The 23,189-nt window shown below is 38.3% G+C and overlaps 1 protein-coding gene across 3 annotated transcripts in view; it reads right to left on the reverse strand.

Annotated features, from left to right (window-relative positions):
* Positions 1-23,189, reverse strand: part of TLN2 (talin 2) — a 126,587-nt gene that overhangs the window by 74,534 nt on the left and 28,864 nt on the right. For all 3 annotated transcript variants that reach the window (XM_054077445.1, XM_054077443.1, XM_054077444.1), the window contains 8 exons: positions 19,710-19,787; positions 11,571-11,741; positions 8,392-8,489; positions 7,616-7,745; positions 6,380-6,532; positions 5,330-5,472; positions 4,763-4,890; positions 1,591-1,654 (listed from right to left, as the gene is read on the reverse strand). In XM_054077445.1, coding sequence (XP_053933420.1) covers positions 1,591-1,654; positions 4,763-4,890; positions 5,330-5,472; positions 6,380-6,532; positions 7,616-7,745; positions 8,392-8,489; positions 11,571-11,706 — 852 coding nt within the window. In that variant the 5' untranslated portion in view covers positions 11,707-11,741; positions 19,710-19,787. The remainder of the gene's footprint in view (positions 1-1,590; positions 1,655-4,762; positions 4,891-5,329; positions 5,473-6,379; positions 6,533-7,615; positions 7,746-8,391; positions 8,490-11,570; positions 11,742-19,709; positions 19,788-23,189) is intronic.

Here is a 23,189-nt window from a genome sequence, read left to right on the forward strand (position 1 = left end):
AATAATGATTTCTCCAAACAATTCATCCTGAAGTACTCATCAAGGTATGTCTTGTAACTCAATTCTATTTATTATTTAGACAATTTCCTCACTAGTAAACTTTATTACCCGTAAGTAATGACAACCACCAAAATTACATATTCAAACTTCATCTCAGTCTCTGCTCTCCTACTCCAGAACATTCTGCTGAAAATCCTATCCCAATGTCCTGCAATTGAAATACCGTTTGTGGGATTCCCTGTCACACTCCACCTTCCCCTCAGAGTCATCTGAGTTGCTGGTTGCCACCTCCTTCATGCTGACTGATAGCAGCAGGGGGAGCACCAAGAACACTTTCCTACTCCAGCTTGTTACCACCTTGACAGTGTTCCATGGAGGAGCCCTGGGAGGTGCAAGTGCAACTTCAAAACCCCTTTTGCACCCAAGGACATAGACTGATCATATCTGTCAAGTTCAGCAGAGAGAACACAGTCAGGATCCCTAAAGAGCCAGGAGCTCAAACGTAGTAATTGCAGATAGAATATTTGGTGAAAATCACCTGCCAAACTCAAAAATTTCATAACTCGGGGAAACAATTGATTTCTTTTCAAAAAGACAGCTTATTTTACCTTGCTACAGTATCTCTGCCCAGCATCAGTGCCCTCACCGATCAACTTGTCCATGTACTGAAGTACACAACGACTGAAATTACTCAGAGATCATATTTGACATGGGCCAAAACCAACAAGCTACGAAAAGCACTACAGTGATACTCAGAAGTGAATGAATCTTTTTCACCTTAAACTGCCACATCACTGCTCCTTGCACAAGGCGTACAGAAAAGCATTAGATATCCTCATCCAGAAGGAAGTACCACAGTCTCCAAGCAGGATAGACTTACTGAGCCACAGAACTCCTAGACTGGGAGCGTAACAGACACAAGAAAGTACATGACCTGCCCCTGCTCTTCAACTTGCCTCTCAAATTTAGATCACAAATCACTAGTATATCCTTCCAAAAACTGTACCACTTTGTAACAGCCACTGAGCTCAGAATTTTTCAACTGACATTGAATTGCCCAACTTGTATTTCAGGAGGCACAGACATTTAGTGCACCTATAGTACTCTAACTCTGAGACCACTTCCAACAGTGCCAGTATATTTTATACCCAACTGCTTCAGTCTTTCACACCTGTGTGATTTCCAGACACATCACTGAACTCAAGAACTAGCTAGCAGAATTCCCTATTACTTCAAGCTCACACTTGAATAATGAAGGCATGAAAATAAAATTGGTTTTCCTAAATGTGCTTCTATTTTAGTACAAATATACATCCTTACATTTCAATGCAACTGAGAAAAAGGTCTTAAGAATATTGAATATTCACTCTCTCCCCTTCAACAAAGTACACTGAATAATCATCAGTGAAGAAAAAAGGATCAGGACAATAAATCTGCTGAAGAAAGAAAAGAAAAGCTGTCAGATTATTTACACTTGATTTTCTGATAGTTACATAATTCAAATACATACTGAGTATACACCTGTGAAAGCTCATATTTTTTCTTATAAATGAAGTGAAACTATAGTAGGTTTTCCAGCCTCACAATTACCTGAAATATTCTCTTTTCAGCCCCTCTTTGTTTGGTATATTCTTTAGGCAGGAATTCTTTTAGGCTAGGAAAAGAAACAAACCACAATTCCATAGTTAATAGTGTCTTCTTGAGGAAGTTTTCCACACTACTTTATTAGCACTAAGTCTTTCAAGCTTCCTAAAATACCTATACAACAAAACAAAACTCTTGCTAACTAAATTGAGAGCAAGAGGATACCCTGAATAATAAAAAAAAAAAATCACCCTCTTTAGTTACATTCCTATGTGATATCTCTTCATGTTTTGAAGTCATCAAAAGTAAATAATAGCTGTGACAGTTCGCATTTTTAAACTAAATGATGTCTCTCAGAGGGGTTCCCACTGAAATTATAACACACTCACTGTAATCTAGGGGAGGAAGGAGATATCAAAGCTTGAGCCAGCTCTGTGTCTGAGTTCAGACAATATTACTTCCCAGTAGCACTTTGATTTACTGACATGTGGGACCAAGTTCTTCCTCCGTGTCTTCCAAGCAATGTTAGAACACTAATATTTTACTGAATAACTGCAAAGCCATTTAAGTGGACACTTAATACCAGTCATTATCTCAAAAACAAAGTCATAAATAACCAACCCTCATTTCTGTAGCGCTCAGATACTAAGGGTTTCAGAACACAAAATAAACTGAACAAGTTCAGCCTCCAGGGTGGAGTTGAGTCAGCAGGAATCTTTAAACTCTTCCCCTGTCCCTCCTTGCTGTATAACAAAACAAACCCTTTACCTCAGCCACACATCACCCCAAACCTGAAGCCATACCAACAAAACACGTGCCATTGCAGACAAAAAAAAAAGAGAGTAAGTCAAACGACTAAATCCGGATTTTGTGCTTTCCTTAAAAATACTATTCGGTAGTGAGATCGTTCATTTTGTTCTTTCCATAAAGCTCTAGCAACATAAATCAAAGAAAGAAAAACTGTCCTTGATAATCTTTCTTCCAACGGTCCAGTAGTTACATCTCAGTAATACACAATAATGAAATCTCTTCTTGGGACTTTCTGGCACAAACACATCACTGGGTGGGAAAGGCTGGAAAGCCATATGAATTTGTAGGTAAGGACTTATGATCATAAAAAGCCAATGCCTTCATACTGAAAAAACTTGTATTTTTATAAAAAAATTTCATAGGTTCAATCACACATCATTACAATGGACAATGAAATCTTTTAAAAACAACTCACAGCCAGCAGTATTTATTTAACTTCATTTACTGCAAGTTTGTTTCTACAGTTATTAAAAAAATTATACATGAGTGCCAACAAATTGGTTTTGCTTTGCATAAAGGTGTATCCACTGGTCTTGAAAAAGACAGTTTAAGACAGTGAAATAGGCTAAAGAACTGAGCTTAGTGGTCACTGAGCACGCTCAGAAATAAAAGGCAGAGGCGTAGAGGCAGGCAGTTTTAGCTGCTCCTCTCCTATCTGCGTATGAATAACACGAGTTCTTTACTATCTATTCTCTCAGTTTAAACACAGGGTACCTCTCTAGGAGCAACACAAAACTTAAGCTCTATGAGCACGAAGAAGGAGTATTTGCAATTTGATATTTTAAGAGCTTTCACAATTTATTTTGGCCTGAGCTTCAAGGAAATTCCAACAACTAATACCGAAGTGTTAACAAGATGCAAGCAACAATCTTCACCTGTGCCAAGAATAATTCATCCGTGACAGAAAAGGATGCAAAAGATCTCTCTATATAAACATATTGTAGACATGGCAAACTAAAATAAACTGCTATGAAATACTAAAACTATTGTGTTACATGCTGTTTTCAGTATGAGCTGACATTCTCATTAAGGGAAACTATAGCATGCTCAGATTTCAGCAGAGTTAATGAGCATCTCTCAAATGTATTTCACACATTGAGCTAAAGCGTAGAGTTTATATAAAATATAACGACTTTCACACCTGACAAGAATCAATGTTCATCCACCAAAGAGTAGGAAATAGTTTGATGAAACTTCAAAAAAATCTCAATCTTTCTTAATTAAAAAAACTCTGAAGTATGTTTCTGAAAGGACGGGAGAAGCATTTTCAGAAAAAAAATTATCAGCATTTATCTACACTATTTATATATATTGTTCACAGTAAGTCAGGAGCACTTGGATTGTTTAGACTCATAAAATGAAAGCAGGAGGTTTCACAAAAAGGCTGTCATGAATGCTATGTACAGCCAAATGTAATAAAGACTAAATCATAAGCATGGACACTTGAAATTAGTAGACAAAGACAATGGACTTATGGTTCTGGAGCAGCCTCCTCTACAAAGGGCAAAATGACAAGATAGAAACCAAATATGCACCCAATGTTTTGTGCATCCCATTAAGGTATCCATGAGCCTCATATGTAGGCAAGGCTTGATGGATTGTGCAGTAAATAGCTCTCTTTAGCTTCCTACATTCCCTTCCTCAGACTCTGGCCCTTGGTTAATTCTACTACAGGCAAACCGATTAGAAAATCAAAATTGGTAAAAAAATGAGACATCTAGACCTCAATCAAACTAGAATCGCCTTGCTGAGAGCAGCGAAGTATCACAATAAAGGTTAAATGATGGGTTACTTTTAAACAGGACTCCTGTCCATGTCTGAAACAAAGAGCACAACTCTAGATCTCCATTCATACAATGCCATGAGAGGGTGACTCTGAACAACTGATTAACGTCACTAAAAGGACCGGAAAATGCAACCTCTACACACAGCTATGTTGTCTTTATTCAAGTAACAAAGCACCTTTCCATAAGTGTACTTCCCTGGCAAATCAAACATCTGTGATATATACTGACGTATGCTTAATTCACACGTGGCATTACTAAACGCAAACAGAATGAGACTTCTGAAGAAGAATACAATCCTAGTTTTCCCACATTACCAAGTGGTTGGGGAACCCAGCTGCATATTTAACTGGCACTCTGAGGGAGGTGGTGCCCTGTGCTGCCAAATACACCGCTGCCAAAATTCCCCTCCTCAGTCAGGGTTGCTGATTTGTGCAATACACCTCCTTTCACAGGGAAATTGCTACAGAAAACGCATCGCATCTGGTTACCTCTGCTTGGAGAGCTAAAATGCATTTAATCTGTGACAACTCAACAATAGTTACACTTGAGGTCACCCGAATTTAGAAGTTAGAAGCGTTTACTCTAAAAATCCAGGTTTGTGTTTGTGTTCTACATGAGGTCCGAACTGGATCTGTGCTTGAAAGCCTCCAAACTCGCAGGCCTTCTCAAAGGAGACAGGATGGGAACCATTCAGAATGTCATCACGAGCCTAGAGGAGGTAAGCAAAGACATCTCAGGGACATTGAAAATAACTATCACACCTCTGAAATTCGTTGAAAGCTTGAACATGGCCCAAGAATCCAGCGACAGGCTTTTCTGGGGGAAAATGGGGAGAAGAATTGAAAAGAACAACTTAGAAGACTGAAGACATTCATAAATTTTAAGGAAACCATGACAACAATGTGAAAGTCAGTGGGATTTTGGTTGCGTGTCCATTACTGGGTTGAAGGTATTTGACTAAATCTATCCAGCAAAGCCTTTGTACTATCACGTATTCTTGGAGGGACAGACAAAAAGGTAAACTCAAAGCACATCCAGAACTGGAATTCTAGAAGATGGAGTATTTCAGCAACAAAATTTTTCTACTTAACCTACACAGGTTTCCTCAGAAAAGGTAGAAACCCATCCTTCTGATTCACATACTGTACCTGAACGTAAAGCAAATTAAGCTGAACAGGATCTCTTGAATCTACGTTCTGGTCTGAATAAAAGAACTTTCGTCTCAATAAGAGAGTTTCATTTTCATCAACTCCTTGTTCTCTAAATGTTCGGCTGTGATCTAGCCAATTTACTGCAACAGAACCACAGATATATGCATTGTTAAATACACAGTGTTGTCAGTGTTAATAGCCGTTGTAAAAATCATGTGAAAATTGGCATTTCCACTAGAGGAGAAAATTCCACAAAAACATTGCCATCACTTCTGTTTCAAGTCATTAGTCTTGAAGGTTGCTACAAACAGCAATTCCAGATCAGCATTGCTGAGAAACAGGAATTTACTACAGCATAAAACACCATTACTATAGTTAAAGAAGCAACCACAGTAATGTTTTAAGACTAAATTTAGATCTCTAAAGCCTCATTGCAAAACAACTTAAAAGTTTAACACATTTTCTCCCTAAAACCAATCGTCTGTTTACTTTACTTTACTTATCCCTGAATACAATTTTAAAACTACTTCCTGCTTGTCACAGTTTATCTTAGCGCCTTAATGTAAAACAGAAAAAAATAGTTCTCACGACTTCACAACATAAATCAAATACTGTCCTAGTTCTTCGGCAAACTCCATTTACGCTTTAAATTTATACCTTCAAAACCGAACTACCCTTCAAGAGCTTTCAGTAGGCACCGATATTTACATGTTCAACTTTAAAGAAGGGGAGAAAATGGTCATTATGGCAATGAACCTTCACACCTGAACTACAACTTCCCCACCAAAAAACGATACAAAAACCACTTCAGAAGATCCACTAACTCTCATAGCTAGAGTTGCTCTCATAGCTCTAGTTGTTGCTTCAGTTGTTTACTGAAAATACTCTGTAGCAGATGACATTATATAAACAGATGCAATATACAGGTGGGGACCAACTGAGATACACTGAAGAATCTATCAATAAAAATGCATTCCCACATGGTTTTCTTGCATTACACTGTGCAAAAATATTAATGGAAGAATTATCTTAGAATACACTACTCACAATCATCATCTGTGTGAAGCTTTGCCTTCAGTTTTTCCATTTTTCTTTCATCACGCAACAATGTCCTATCTTTCTTAAGTGTTCCTGTACCCTCTTCTTTCTTCTCTTCGATGCTCTCCTGGATTAAGGAATATTCTTCATAATTTGTTATCCCTGGAATTATAAATAAATCCAGAGTTAGTAACCATAAAAAATTAATACACTTTAGGATGGATTAAATATTCTTTCCTATATATTAAAACACTAATGCTTTCGTTTCAAATACAGTAAAGGTACTCCAGATGAAATGCTAAAATAGTGTATGGGGAAGGAGGTCCCAAAAACAATCTACAACTTCTGCATTCAAGACACCTCTTCAGTATCTGGCATTATCCTTCAAATACATCACTCCTCCATCATATGTTGCATTTGCCACTTTCAGAAAGATATTAAGTCTTTTTTTGTATCTACCAAGAGAAGTTGTTTGCTTAAAAACATGATGGAATTTGGAAAAAACAAAGCAGAATTTTTAATTTTTGGTAAATCTTGTTTATGTTACCCAGGAAAGCAAATTAAATGCTCACCTACATGACCACATTCATGAAAATAAGTCAAAGTATTTTTTCAAGTAAATTAGTCACAGAACATTAGAATCCAGCACAGAAACACTCAAACAAAATTGAAATGGATTAATTTAACTTCAGCTTAATTCACTTCCCAAGTAAATTAATCTAAATCAAATTAAAGCCACTTAAATTCTAAATGAGAATTAAGCAAGGGCTTAAGTCAATTTAAACTAATCCATCCTGGATGCATGTTTATAGTTAAATATTAATCAGTTTTCCAAAATGTCTCTATTTAGATAAATACAAAGACAGATTATAACCAATATAGCACATTTTTGACTAGCTGCTCTGGATGGCTTCCATATGTCATTTTACAAATCATACAGTACTGTGATCAACTCTTAATCATAACAACATGGAGCCCTAAGTTTAGGTATATCTCAAGGTCAACAGTATTTACCTTTTATCCCATCAAATTTAAGTATAGTTATTTCTACTTCTCTACCACAGCGTATGCAAAAGGCAGCTTATAATAAAAATTTTATAAGTGTAGTGTCAGATAACCTCATGCCTTCAACTGCTAAATACTGAAGTTCAAGGAAACAGCTAAGTCTCTAAACATCCTTAAAAAATCAAGTTGCAAATACAGCAGAAACCCAAATTCTTAATTATGTGAGTCCCAAAGTCTTACCTATCCTGCTGCAAATGGTTACCAGCAATTCACCAACTGTTTTAGAATCATCCACCATGACTGTTTTCACTGAACCATCCAACATACGTATTTTCTGAGGTCTCTGTTTCTTTTTGTACTCCAATATATCCTAGGAAGTAAACAGTACTGTTTCTAAATGCTTTTGGAAGCCACCAAAACCAATCCAGTAACTTAGATGCCTAAAACAAGACTCCGTCCCCACTCCCTAAGCTGGATTTTTCCTTTGTTATAGTATAGGCAAACATATTTGTGTTACAAACCTGAGAAATGTCTACTTATCCTTCTACCAATGTCATTTTTCAAGAATTAGCCCTAGCTGGCAAGACCAAAAACTAGACAGAACAGGATAGACCTTTGTGCTGCAAAATCCCATTTAGCATTTAAAAAGGACAGCAATGCCTGTTGGTTGTAAGCAGGCTGGTCATAACGTGACACGTACAAGACCTCATCACCTTCAGTACACAAGAAACCTACAGTATAACGCAAGGTCACTGCAAATATAAAGCTTACTACAAACCTTATTTTTATCTGGTAATCATTCTATGAAGACATTATCGGACACAGCAGCTCACAGTCACCACCAGACACAGGAAAAAACTAACTACTGAGGCACTACAAGGAAGAAAAGTGGGCCAACTTCATTAACAGGCTCAAGACCCTCCTACCCTTACAAATGCTAAACATTCTTCTTGCGACTTGGGAAACAAGTTTTCTAAAAACATGTTGATGAAAGAAGCAACAGACTTGCACCATACCCCATTTCTCAGCATATAATAATCCAGTGTTCTTCCAGCCTCCAGCCATATACCTTTTCGAGGATCTTCATCTGACAAGAATAATCCATAGTCGGAGGCTGTGGAACAAAAAAGACTCATTGAAAAATATCAAACCTAATAAATCCAACATGGTTTTATTCAAGGTTATTCAGCTTCAGGGTTAAGTTTCCATTACACTTGCCTTTCATTCTTAATGAATTTGGATAGAAATTTTTCTCAGTGCTTCAAAAAATATTTAGCTTAGCAGCAGAGAGCAGGGTAGATCAGGCGTAATAGAAGACTTGAACAAAAGCTTCACTAAGCAAGAACATCTCGCATCTAATGTGAAATTTGTATTATTTCTGTAATTATTTCACTTTAAGATCACCTTTTTTAAATGCTCGCAGATCCCTCTTTGGAATCGACTAATCAGAAATAGAAGAAGTTTGGGCTAAACCAGAGTATATTAGTTCAAACAGTAGTTCAATTTAAAACATTTTCCAACCCTTCACATAGGGAGTTTATGGTAAACTTTGCAATCTTTGTACAGAATACACCTCATTAGCACAAACATTGCAGACAACTGTTCATCATCTGAGCCTGTTCTAATTGCAGTTCTACCATTTAGGCTAACGGTGTGCATAGAGCCACTTACAACAGTGGTGCAGGGAGGGTACCATGCTTACTTTCAGCCATGCGCTCAGACCCTCTGATCAGAAGGTTGGGTAAAAATAGCTACAATTTTCAGACTGTTTCATTTTGAAATGTCACCCGTAGCAACAATTTTCATTGAAGAACAAGTATATAAAACACATTTTCACTCAGGCAGGCACAGAAGAAAGCTTACACTTATTTAAAAGAAGTGCACAGACATAGAAACACAATTTCAAGGGAAGAAACCTTCCAAAATAAACTGAATAACTTCTCCTGCTGATCAGACAGCCGACTGAACATGAGCCAGCAGTGTGCCCAGGTGGCCAAGAAGGCCAATGGCATCTTGGCTTGTATCAGAAATGGGGTCACCAGCAGGTCCAGGGAGGTTATTCTCCCTCTGTACTCGGCACTGGTGAGACCGCACCTCGAATACTGTGTTCAGTTCTGGGCCCCTCACCACAAGAAGGATGTTGAGGCTCTGGAGCGTGTCCAGAGAAGAGCAACAAAGCTGGTGAGGGGGCTGGAGAACAAGTCTTATGAGGAGCGGCTGAGAGAGCTGGGGTTGTTTAGCCTTGAGAAGAGGAGGCTGAGGGGAGACCTTATTACTCTCTACAACTACCTGAAAGGAGGTTGTGGAGAGGAGGGAGCTGGCCTCTTCTCCCAAGTGACAGGGGACAGGACTAGAGGGAATGGCCTGAAGCTCCGTCAGGGGAGGTTCAGGTTGGATATCAGAAAAAAATTCTTCACAGTAAGAGTCATTGGGTACTGGAACAGGCTGCCCAGGGAGGTGGTCGAGTCGCCTTCCCTGGAGGTGTTTAAGGAACGGGTGGATGAAGTACTTAGGGACATGGTTTAGGGAGTGTTAGGAACGGTTGGACTCGATGATCCAATGGGTCCTTTCCAACCTTGTGTGATTCTGTGATTCTGTGATTCTGTGATTCTGTGATTCACTAAAAATCTCACCAACAGTCCAAATGACCTATACATACAGAGATGTTTACAACAAATTATGACAGAGAATCAGTTATGTAAAACTTCAGAATTTGTGCCTATAAATAGGTTGTGACCTTTAGAAGAAGACAATGCCTTGCACAGAGCATAGAATTACTGAGGAAGCACAAACTGCTCAGACACTCATTTCTGGGGGATGCACCTTAGTGATGAAATAGTAGTAGCTGTGCAACTTGCATGTTAAAATCACGGCTACCTTTGTGCCAGCATGCAAGCGTGCTGGAGAGGTGAAATGTGCTCAGCTGACAGTTGTAATGCAGGTCATTTACATTTTCTGTTGTGCAGGAACTAGCAGGATCAGTCTGTTCTGCACCACTGTCAGCCTCTGAACTAACCAGCAAACACATACATTTTAACAGCCACAAAGAAGGGGAACGGATGCGTTAGTAACCTTATTTCTATTCATCACTCAACATCATAACATTATCTGAAGCTCATAATTGCAGTGAGTCACACATAAAGGAAAAAGCCTACTGTATAACCAGAAGAGAGTTGGAAGGCTTTTCTATGAGGTTCACCATATTCAAGGGTATTTACTACTCAGCTTCCCTGAATTCAACAGCTGTTCAGTGTAACTGCCCTGAGAGATCAGTATGATAAAAATGCACAGCTTGTATCGGAAAAACTCAAGCCATAAAGATAGACTTTCTAAGGACTCCTGCAAAGGAGCAGCATTTCTAAATAACAGTAATAGTGTCTATTACTGGTAAGTTTTTCTAACAGTTCAGACAAGATTTTTGAAACGGTTCTAAAGGTTGATGGCTGTGCATAAAACTCAATGTGCAATCTGCTTTGAGAACTACATTCCAGTGGCATTATATACAGTACAGCACCACAGGCTTCTGAAAAACACGAATTTTTTTGACAACTTTGACTACATTTAAACCAGAGCTTTAGTCCAAGTGAAACCATTTTTCAGTCTACATTGATCCAGTTTGGTCAGTAGGTACAGAGACAGTTAAATTTGACTAACACAAACCAGCTTTCTTAATACAGTATGCACAGCACAGTCATGCTTTTACTTATTAACCAGTTTCAAATATTTCCCTTTGCACATTTTGGGGACGTCCAGCTATTCTTTTGTAATTCATGTGGTCCCCTCCCCTTACTGAAAAAAAAATCTGCCCAGATTTTCCTAGAAAGCATTGCCACAAACATGGCTTTAAAAAGATGGTACCACATAAATTACTTTCCAAGTCAGGGAAAAATTATCTTTCAGGCAAAGAAGCAATTGACTGAAGAAGTCGAAGTTTCCCCAAAAAAAAAAGCATCCTTTGCAGAAAAAAAGTCTTATCAGGATGGAAGAAAGAAAAATAATGCAGCTACCTTCTGTCACTTTAAAATCTGTTTGTACTTTGTGCCTTTCACTCCAGAGCCTTATGATATAAGGGAAAGAAAAAAACCTCCAACCTGAAAGATGAATGGAGGAACAGAATGGTGTATAAAGAACTGTGGGTCTACGTTTATTTTCACTTCAGCCAATGAATTGCCTAAGGACAAATACAGGAACTCACCTTGCCCTGTTTGAGCCTCTGGCACTCGTTCACGAATAACTCTACAGGCATCATACACTGCAGTGGATGGTTCAAACTGCATCGTCTTCACTACATTGCATTGGCGGACACAGATCTTCAACGAAAGAGCTACCATGGTGTCAAGTCACTTGCAATTTCCTACGGAAGTAGCTGAAAAAACAGTAATGGCATTATTGCTTAAGATTTTCCATTTAATGCTTTAATATGCTCAACTTTTTATTAAAGAAAATGAAATTAGTTCAGTAGAATTATATGCATTCAAATGTAGTTGTATATAAAGTCTCATTAGCATCACCAAGCCAGAAACTATCCAAAATACACATTTTCCTTGGTATACTGGAAACTGATTTTCAAAAAAATTGTGTACACATACTTACAAGTTGATATTTTTTCTGAGGTGCATCAAAATGATGCATAGGAAAACAATACACGTATTGAGTATATTGCCAACAAATTTACTATGGACAGAAAATGATTTTTCTCTCAACCCACCTTTCTATTAGATGATTTAAATTAGCTCGTAACAAGCAGCTTAGAATAACTACTTAAATGAAAGCGGAGTTTTCTTAGTACATAATTGCTCCCTTCTGAAGAGCATGAAGTGTGCAGTGCCGTGTCATGATTTTTCCAAGTCCCCACAGAGATCCGCTAGATGTTTTTATCCTGTTGGACTGCTACCCAAAGCTTCAAGAACAAGCTATTTTTCATGTCAGTTTTAATTCAGAAACTTCACTGAATTTGACAGCATTTGTCTATAGAAACAGGAAACTACAGGTGCTTTTTGTTTTGTTTCATTTTGTAGATAGTCTGGGTTTTGTCTGGAGCATCTCCTCTTGCTGTCACAACACTCCAAACCACTCTTCCATCATTAGACTTTCCACAGTGATCTCCAAGATCTCTTCAGAACCGAAGTTCTTTACGCATAAATACAGAATCTACTAAAATTACTGAATTCTTTCTGCATTCATGTAGACATATTTCAAATACAGGGATGTGATATTCTATGGACTACTGATGATGATGATAATTTGAGCAGGACAAATCCCAGTCGTTAAACAAAAAATTAAACCCTAGTCGTGCATATTTTTATAGCCCAGATACCTGGTACCGCTTGGAATAGGAAAGAACCACCATCTACATCTCATCACTGCACTGATGCACTGTGCTCAGTTATTGCATCCCTTCTCCAAGGCACAGAAAGTAGAAAAATAATTTCTCTACCTACATTTATGAGCATTTATGAGCATTTATGAGCAGCTTTGGCTCTAAGATGTCATCATCCCCTGTATTTTTGTGGCACCATATCCATCTGCCTCTCAAAAATAAATTATCCTTATTCAGATTTTTAGTACTTCCAAGACCACCTACTACCACTATGAAATGCTAGATAATAAAACTATCTGACAAAGGAGATGGGGTGAATGAGTGACAAAACATTCAAGAAAAATTAATGAACACACCTTGATGCTCTCATAATCTATCTGTCTCCAATAACAAAACAATCTGTATTTTGAACCAATCATTCTAGGCAGAAGTCGGATAAATAAAATTAAGATCTTTCCCTACTATGCATTACAAATTCTCAAAACCCATCCAAAAGTGTTTTATGTTTCAGAAGTAATTGTTCAGTAGAGCAGCAGCACAAAATTAACAGAAGACAAAAGAATAACCTTTGCGGTATTTCCATAGAGATTCACCATAACTAGGTCCAGTTTACTACTTTATTATTAATAGATAAGCAAATCTCAGAGCATTACAAAACCAAAAATAACCCAAGAAATCACAGATTAGAACAGTTTTTCACCATCCAGAATTGTCCCAGAAGAATAATTATGTTTAAGTGTGCTTATGTGCACCGTACAAATCCTTATATATTTTGTATAGGATCCTCACCATCCTTAACATGATTTTACAAGTTGGGAACCTGTTACTGTGTCCTCCCAAATGCCACTCCTTTGTTTCAGGGTCAAATTCAACTTCTTAAAGAAGGAAGGACCTAAATATGTCAGTGTTCTGATCTGGGCTCCTTCAACTCAGTGCTCCTGGTTTCAGAGACACCAAAGGACGCTCTATTGAAAAAAGGCCTTATGAAAAGAGGCCATGAGTTATCCGCTCCTTCCAACAATGTGTTCTCAGACATCAGAAAAAGGTTTTCATCTGCCTCCTCCAGACTATCCTCAGGCTCTAAACCTCCCCACCTGGCTTTCAGTAACAACCTGGACAGGAAGTTTTCATCTTGTGGGCAACAGCCAAAACAGGACAGCTGTTTTTTCTCAAAAGAACTAAGAACTTGGTCAAGAAAAGGGCTGAGAACAAAGAGTAAAAGAAGGGGAAAATATCTTCTATGTTCCCTTTATCTTCTATACATTGATTCACACCACATTTAAATATTTCTCAGTATAGGTAATAGACGACTCCTGCTCCCCAATATCACTCCACCTCCAGAATAGCCCAGTCAAAAGTAAAACAGTTACTGGAAATTAAGAGGTCTCTGGAAGGAAGGGTTTGCCTGGTACTAATTCTCTGTGAGTAAAGAAATAGGTAATTTCTAACTCAGATTGTGACTGATCTCTGCCTGCTAGGCTGGAAACTGAAGTGATAAATTATGCATTTGACAGGTTTGGGAGATGCAGCAGCAGCCTCGAGCTCTTAACAAACACCCACAGATTATCAGGGAGAGAACTCTGTGCCTGCAGGTACATATTGGAGCGTGTATGTCAGGGCCTCAAGCTGAATCAACACAGTGCCCCCGTTCTGGGAAATCCCAAAAAAAACCAAGAGTGTAACCAATTGAATCAAAATGAGCAGACCTCTGTGTGCCCACAGAGACACTCTGCAAACAAAGCACATGCACAAAATATTCCAAACATACAAACCCCAAAACATTATCAAGCGCGGAACAGTAAGGCATAAGAATGAGGCAATATTAAGGTTCTTTAGAGTAAAGCAACTTCAAGCTAGAAGAATGCCTGCCATTCTGTCTGCAGTTCAGCAATGGGATAACCCCAGCAGCAACCAGCTCCCTTTCAGCTCCAGAAGTTAACAGTCTCTCTCAGAGCTGTCAGTGTTTCTGTTTGCATAATCACTTTCTCAAACAATTCTGACACTTTTCTTCTTTTTCTTTATTGTGCTGGTCATTGCATTTTTGAACAATCTTTCCCTTCCTTTTTGACAGAACTGGGTTATCGAGCGATTATACACATGATTTGCCAGAACATCCAAGCAGCAGCACTCTCTAGCAGAGGAGCAGGAGCAACGTGTGGGAAGGAACGGTCACTGCCCCAGCTGGGTCACTATAAAAATTAAATATATCTGTTTGAGAAAAGTCCCTGAAGTAACAAGAAGAAAGCTGATGTCAAAGTAAACTCATCCTTAACTCCCACTGGAAATTCATTTCAAATTACTTTTCCTCCTGCAAGCAATTTTCACAAAAGATGTGAAAAAATTAAATCCTACTCTAGAGTCCAGCTCTGCTGGACTGGGAAGGTGCTGGTGATGCTACAACTACCTCATCAGCTGCTGTAGAAAGAGACAGACTAAGGCAAGAGAAGCAGAGTTATCTCGAGAAGCATTTTACGAGGACTCTCAAGAGATGTGTAACCCATGGTAAAAGGCTGTTTCTCTGAATACTGACAAGGACAGAAGTTTGCAGCACATAATTCCAGCAGGAAGCAACTATCAAGCTAAAAACATGCAATAAAACAGCAGAAGAATAGCTTACTAGATGCATGGAAGAAATGAGACTACGGGGAGAACAGTTAGAGAACACTGACCTCCCAATTATTCATATAACCACCTGGCTTAATTTATACTATTCCTGCCCCAACATTCGTGGTGTCTGACAGCTGATGGGGCCATGATATTACCGGTATCTTTTTAACTATCTTTTTTTGCTAAACAAACAGAGACAGCAAAATCTCACCTTAATATTACCTCTACTTAATGCTATGAGGATATGAACAGTTCTTTGCCTTTCATTTCACACCCTTCTAAACAGAGGATTTGAAGTAAAACACAATCCAAAAATACGTGCATTTCTAAACCAGGCAAATGTGGAACAGTTAACACCAACGCTGTCAAATATGGACTACACCCACCCAGTTAAAGCAAAGTTGCCACTGCCAGTACTTATGGTTAAAAGCAGAACTCTGCTATGATTTAGTCTGTCTCCCTGGAGATACTGCTTAACTAGTTCATTCAGGCTCGAGCAAACACAAATCTAGGTCATGAGACCGTCACAGTCTAAAAGGCTGTGTACATGCTGGTATAGGTAAAGCTATGTATTTTTATACTACATTAACCTTGTAAGGAAACTGAGTGAGACAAAAGTTCTCTATTCTTCTCAGTAACACCATCACCTGCCTGCTGGCACAGGGCACCAGCAAAACAGCACTTATCACATTTTCTGTTGTTCGTGACAGTTCAACATCAAATTCTGTTTGCAACATGCTAAATACTTGTTTCATGGACCTCCTTAAGCAAAAGGCATTCAAAAATACAAACCCAGTTGTACCAATGGCCACACATGATATCTCTAAAATTATGAATGCAAATGAAAGCATTATGCTTCAAAATCAAAGATGATGGTACCACAAGGGAAGCAAGTGGGCAGATGACTGTACAGGCATGGAGGGTAACAACACACATTCTACTACAAACCTACCATGGCACTTAAACTAGTTCATCTTTGCTGCTGTGGGCATCTTATATGCTTCTCACAGGAAAAAAAAGGTCACACTGCTGCTCTCCAACGAAAATTCCTTTCTCTTTAGTGCTCCATTGTTGTCAGTTTGTGACTCATTTATCTCACGATGCTCTCAAAGGTGCTTAGGGGTGCTATTAGTATCCTTTCTTAGAACAGGAGAGGCTGATTCTCCACCAGAACATTGTATAGGAGCTGAATGATCATCCGTGGGTTGTATGCCTAAAACATATGTCCATGTAGCAAGGCCTTCATCACCAACTCTTTGATGAACAAGACACTAAAGATGTTATCACTGGTCAGCTGCTTTGCCTTTCCACCAATAACAGTGTAGAGAGGTGCTTCAGTGACAACTGTCACCAATGCGCAGATATCCCACTTGTAAACACTGGACTGATTGTTGTGTCTTGTCAGTAAGTGTGTAATACTGACTCTTAAAAGTAAAACACTTCAAAATACACTAGAATGAAGGTGAACTAGGCAAAAATTTTGAAAGGCTCCTGTGAAAGTAGGCTTTAATCACTAGGAAGTATTAATCATGCCTTTCTCTGTTCACGTATTATAGTTGTACAGGAACAGTATCTATTTCCTTAGAACCCAGCAAGGAAGTATCCTCAAGCAGAATTATGTAAGACCAAAATATCTGAGTCTTAATTAAGAGTTGTTTATAGGACAGTCAGCTTATTAGCAATTCAACTACAGTGTACTCTTTAAGTCAAAAGGCATAATTGCAAACCAACTTGCTTTAAGGTATCTTCAAAAGGAAGACAGAATTACAAGGGACTACAGGAGGAATGCCATTGTTTCAAGCAGAGCTGAAAGAGCTTTTTGATAACAGAAGCTAAGAGCTTGACTGGAACTAACTGTAACACAGAAGCAATTATCCTCAGGCATAGGAATCTCCAATATGGTAGTCAGTGACCAAACTCTTTGACGAGGCCTTCCAGGATTTTGTTCTTATTTTGCAAGAACACTGCAGAGGAAAACTGAAAAGAGGGAACACGAGTTTCTGCAGAAAAGAGCAGTCAATGAACATCCTTTTGTTAGGTTCCTCTCAAATGGAGTGTTTCAGTTGTAGAGATAAGCAGGAGTGCCATCTGCTCAAGGGCAGGAAATCTCTGCAACGGCACCTGGGCAGGCTGGATTGGCAGGCCAAGGCCAATGGGATGGAGTACAACAAGGCCAGGTGGGGAGTTCTGCACTTCGGTCACAACAACCCCATGCAACACTCCAGGCCTGGGGAAGAGCAGCTGGAAAGCTGCCCAGCGGAAAAGGATGTGGGAGTGTTTGTCGACAGCTACTGAACATGAGCCAGCAGTGTGCCCAGGTGGGCATTTTTAAGCTTTTATGTCTACGTTTGCAACCTTCGAGCACGCTCTATTCATTGCTTTTTTTAACTGAATTAATTAAAAGCCACTACTCAAAGTTCTGAATTACACCTGCCATTCTTGGCAACGGTCCCTAAGTAGGATGTAATAAACCACTCAGAGTTGTTCATTTACTCATTAAGTGACACAGTGAGGATATGACCTTTTGGGTTCACCTACTGTGGTCTAAACATTACCCTGAATTTCCTTCTTTTTTTTTTTAATTTTACAGCAACATGTGAGTTTAGAATACCCTGTGGGTTTCATACAGTAACACGGCTTGCCCATTCGAAAGAACATCAAGCAATCTTTATCTTCAGGTACAGAAAAAACACTGCTAAGTTACAGATAAAAGTATCATGGTAAATAATATAAGGATTCTTCTCCTCTTTCCACCCACCCTCCTGAATATCACACGATGTTGCCCTGTAACTTTCTGATCATTTTCTTTAGGAAAAACAGTGTTCGACAGTTACTCCATACATACTCCACTCGATTCCCTACTTTAGGGAACATTAACTATCCTCACAGTAAAACATTTCTTTCTAATATCTCATCTCAATCTGCCCTCTTTCAGCTGAAAACCATTCCTCCTTGTCCTATCCTTGCACTCCCTGATAAAGAGTTCCTCCCATGTGAAGAGATCACTGAATTTCTCGAGTATAAATTTATTCTCTTACCCTTCACTTACACACACAGCAGCCGGTCGCACTGACATACTGCCGACAGAAAGAAGGGAAATCATTATGGACTTTGAAAGATTCATTCCTGAACCAGGCCAGCACGAATGAATTGAAAACGTTTCCTCAGGGGAATCTCCGTTCACCATTAAGAAACCAAGAATATTTCCAAATCACCTGCTTTGTCTGATTAGTAAGTAGTTATCAATCCAGTTCAAGCAGTTGTACAGCCAGACACAATTAGTCTAACTACACAAAGAGATAATATTTTTTAAATTTCTGAAATAAAAAGATAATTAATATCTTCAGCCCTGTTATTTGATACCACAATTGATAACGGTGATTTGACAGCAGCAGCAGTGAAATGAGGAAAACAGAATAACTGCTGAAAAGGACTTAATGCAGTTTTAATTCTTAAAAACACCAGAGTTAAAAGCATCTTGCTGACAGGCTTGATTATAATAATGCTCTGTAAATATTTAGATTGGACCATCTAATAACAAGAACAAAAGAGCATTGTTAATGATCTAGCCTTCTCTTAAGATTTGCACCTATGGTGAAATGCATCTCCTATATGGCTGTTTAGTGATTTTACTTCATTTAACCTTGTCCTTGGACATATCTGATATAAACTGACATGCTGTTTTAATTATAGGCTGTTTTGAAAGTTCACTAAAGGCAGTTTTCAAACATGGAAAATAGCAGGCCAAAATTCCATTAGCGACCTTTTAGCATTACAAGCACCATTTCCAGATGAGCAGTCAAAGCCAGAGACGCATTTAGAACAGTGATGTGTACAAGGTCACAATAACTCCAGCCGATTAAGAATCTGGAACAAGATTTATCAACATTTTGCCCAAAGCCAATAAGTTCTCTTCTGAAAGCATTATAGTATAGAAATGGTAATGTAGCTGTGAAGTTCCAATAGTAATGATATTTTCTTGGTTTCGTTTGCCACCTCTTACAAGTATTAAGATCAAACAAAGCTAAGTTGTCATCTCAGCTATTTGTTCTCATACCAATGAAAGGCATGGCCATTTTTCCTAAGGCTTGGAGAATTCATTTATGATATGATGACATGATCATATTCTCCAGTCTCCCTGGAAACTGTTTAAAAATAGTCAATGTCTGTAATGGTCAGGTTAGTCTCCTGGCCGTTAACTGCAGTGTTCACTTGGAGCTTCAGGATTCCTGCATCACATTTATTTTTCAGCTTGATTTCTCTCTTCATAAACATGTTTCACATTTCATGCATTCTCTAAAGAAAATACTACACTAATATATAAAGGTTGCAGATCTAAGTCTTCAACTACTATGAAAGCTCTTAAGTCATTATACACATAATAAAGAAAATTAAACAGAACCTTACCTCAAAATTAAGCTTCATTTAATAGAAAATAAGCTGAAAGTACTGCTTGACCATGTGGAATGCTTCCTGTAACCAGGTCTGTAACACAAGATACAAACAAGTTACTATCTTATCCCCAGTTCACTAATTTCTAGTTTTAAAGTACCTTCCGCCAACACACTGGAAAGGAAGCAACTCAGGAAGTTATAAGTTTCCTTTTTCTCTTTGGGAGTCAGCATTTGCATTGCCAAAAAGAAAAGCCTTGAGTTCAGGAAAATAAAATTCAATCAAGGCTTCCAAGTTAGTCACACTTAAAAGGTCATAATAGTTGAACTCTGAGTTTATACAGGTAAATACCTCAAAATTGTCCAGTCACTTAAAAAAATTACAGCACAAGTCTGGATGTCAACATAAATTAAACAATCACACTGACCTCTCAAAGATATCTATTCTGCAGTAACCGTGCACTTCCATGTTTTATGGTCTCTGTGTGGAGTAATTCAGCAGAAAACAGCACAGCAGAAGCCTCTCCGGGCAATTTCCCTTTATTGTGAACCCTCCTCAGAGTATGATTGCAGAAAAACAACAACACTGTTTCAAGGTTTTTGTTGTCTTGAGGAGCTGAGCTTTGTTTGGATGTTTTTAGGCTTTGTTTTATAGACTTTGTTTTCTTTTTTGCCCTAGGATTCTTAGGATTAATTGTTAGATTCTGCTCTAAACAAAAGCTAGTATAGCACACAGGTTTAATACTCATATCATGAAGATGGGCAAATCGACTTGAACACCAAAATAAATTGCAATTTATCAATTCCAGTCCCTTGAACTCCACAGCACTGTGAAATAAACACCACTTTCTCTTCAAGTATCTCAAAGCTTAGAGGACTGATCTCTTTTCCAGACACAATATGTATGGACAAACAGAAGACAGCCTAGATCTTGCACCTCACGGATTTTCCGCTAAAATTTAAGGTCAGGACAAAAGTGAATTCAGCGCACAGGATGTCTGCACATCTAACACATTCTGTTAGGTGGCTGTATTGGTGAATAAGGGATTTACGCAAATATTTGTATTACAGTAGCATGCCGAACAGTCCTGATCAGTCCAGCTGATGTATTTGCCAGGCACACGGCTTCCTGGAAGCCACTATTTACTTCTCCATAATTGCACGTATTTTAGATTTCTAAAACTTGTTTCAAATGCAGTTGTGAAGTATTTCAGTCACTGGCAACATTGATGCCTTTCTTCATTTTCAGTCCTTTGTTGACAAAGACAATCGAAGCCCTTTCAAATCCTCAATGATGAGAGCAGCAAGTATTAGCTGGGAGCATCTTCACCTCTATTCAGGGCCTCCCATCAATAAAGCTGACACTTACCGGACTTGTATCAAAAGCTGAATGCCTGAAGAACATATCAGGTGTAGGGGACAACAAAACCTGATGTAGCAGAGAATGGAGTGACCATCCCAGTATTGCTTCCTTCCATTAACACCTGACAAAGGCCCCCACATAAATTTTCCAATCCAATACATGCTTTTCATTTACTATCATTGTGATTTAAATAGTTGGGAAACTGCTTTGAAATCTGCTCTTTCCAGATGCAGTTCTGCAACAGAATTGTTACTAAAAAACCCAAAAAGATCAGCTCTTTTTCGAACTATTAACCAAATACGGTGAAGTAGAAATTTATTTTTCTGTAGTTCATCGTGTCTATCTACTCATGTAAGGGTTAATCAAAACAGTGACTGGGAAGGAAGTAAAGGAAATTGCTCTCTTAACACTTTACAACAAGGAAAGGAACAAAACAATGGATTTGCACATGCTACCAGAACAACCTAATGAGCAGAATACCTTGTGTCAAAATTACAACTTCATTTAAAATAGCAGATTTTCAGTTATCCAGATATTTAACAGTAGAAAAAATAATATCTTGTGGAGTCTGAGAAAAACAAAAATTCCTTCCACTACATTACACTTTTGGACTACCTTGAACAAATGTGACTGTGGAAAGAACGTTCATTTTTCAAGTGGGTTAATTACTGCTGAAGTAGCCATATACTTTTCTACTTACCAACTGGATCTAAAGAGAGCCTAAAAACTATTAATCACTCTTTGTTTATCCTATTGTCCTCACTTCCTGGAATGTAGTCAGAGATGGAACTCAACTGCCCAAAAGCCCAGTCAGCAAATCAGCTGCCCTGAAACCTGGATTTGTTTATAGCATGAGCCTCCCCACTAACATTAAGATCTATTGTAAGGGTGGAAGTAATGAGTGCATAAAAACACCCAGTTCTGGAAGTCTACACAAAATTCAACAGGGCTGTCTGAACATTTGGAGTGTTTTTTACCATAGGTCTCTTCCTTCCCTCCCTCCCCCTTTTTTCTTAGCTACGTACAATGCTACTGATGTTATTTATAGAACAAGAATACTGAATAAAGAAAAGTGCTGAAGCAGAATGTGCTTTTTCAACTTCATGCAAGAATCCTAAACCATGAATTAGGGACAAACTACAGTTTTGCCCTTTACAGATAACCCCTAGGTATCCTGCATTCTCAAAACTCCTGGTCGTAAGAATTTAGTTCAGTAGCATTTGGATTATAAACTCACTGAGACCACAAGGATAACCTCCAGTATCCTCTTATACTACTTCTTTTGAATGTGGAAAACATCTCTGCATTAGTAATATTAATTTAAACACGTCACTTTCAAGAGATACTACAAGGTCACAATCAAATTATAAGGCTGTCTATAATGTGAACACTTCCATCTTAAATGATGACATGAAATCCATCTACCATTTTGGCTAATACCTGCAAATAAAGCCATTGGCAATATGAGCATTAATTTTAGCAGCTGAGATTTCACATCCAGGGTTGGTGCATGAGCGATAAAATAATAAAAGTAATCTTTCAGTGAACAGAAAGAGAAAAAAAGCCCCCAAACCACCACAAGGTTCTTGTTGTTAGTACAATTTCTTAACAGTATACTACCAAGACAGGACACCCGCCATTCTAGTGGTATAATTCTCAAGTTGTCTATATTTAGTGTGAGATTTTCCAGCCTGATCTGTTCGAAACAGAACTACAGTCCATTTGCGCTGTAGCAGACAAAGCATACAATTTACCTCTCTGGCATGACTAACAGGAACTTTGCCAACTTTCTAAACATATTCCTCGAAAGCTGGGCTGCTCTATATTTGCATCCAAACGGTTGGTATAGTAATCGTTCAGAAACTCCATGTACAAAGTGCTAGAAATCCAACTTCAACAGAAATAAAATTTGTTTGTTTTTTTTATATATTACCCTCACTGTTCTAGTAGACTGAAAAGATTCTTTTTAAAGAATAGTGGTTTGCAAAACTTCCCTATTTTCACACCAAATTGTTAAATACGTAGCTTACACAACACATTAACTATCCTGGCAGTAGGAAACTTACTGCATCACAAATACACTACATAAACAAAGTTCACGTTAGCATATAAATTTATAATATTTGGAAAGAG

Source organism: Cuculus canorus, chromosome 12 (assembly GCF_017976375.1).
Source record: "Cuculus canorus isolate bCucCan1 chromosome 12, bCucCan1.pri, whole genome shotgun sequence".
NCBI lineage: Eukaryota > Metazoa > Chordata > Aves > Cuculiformes > Cuculidae > Cuculus > Cuculus canorus.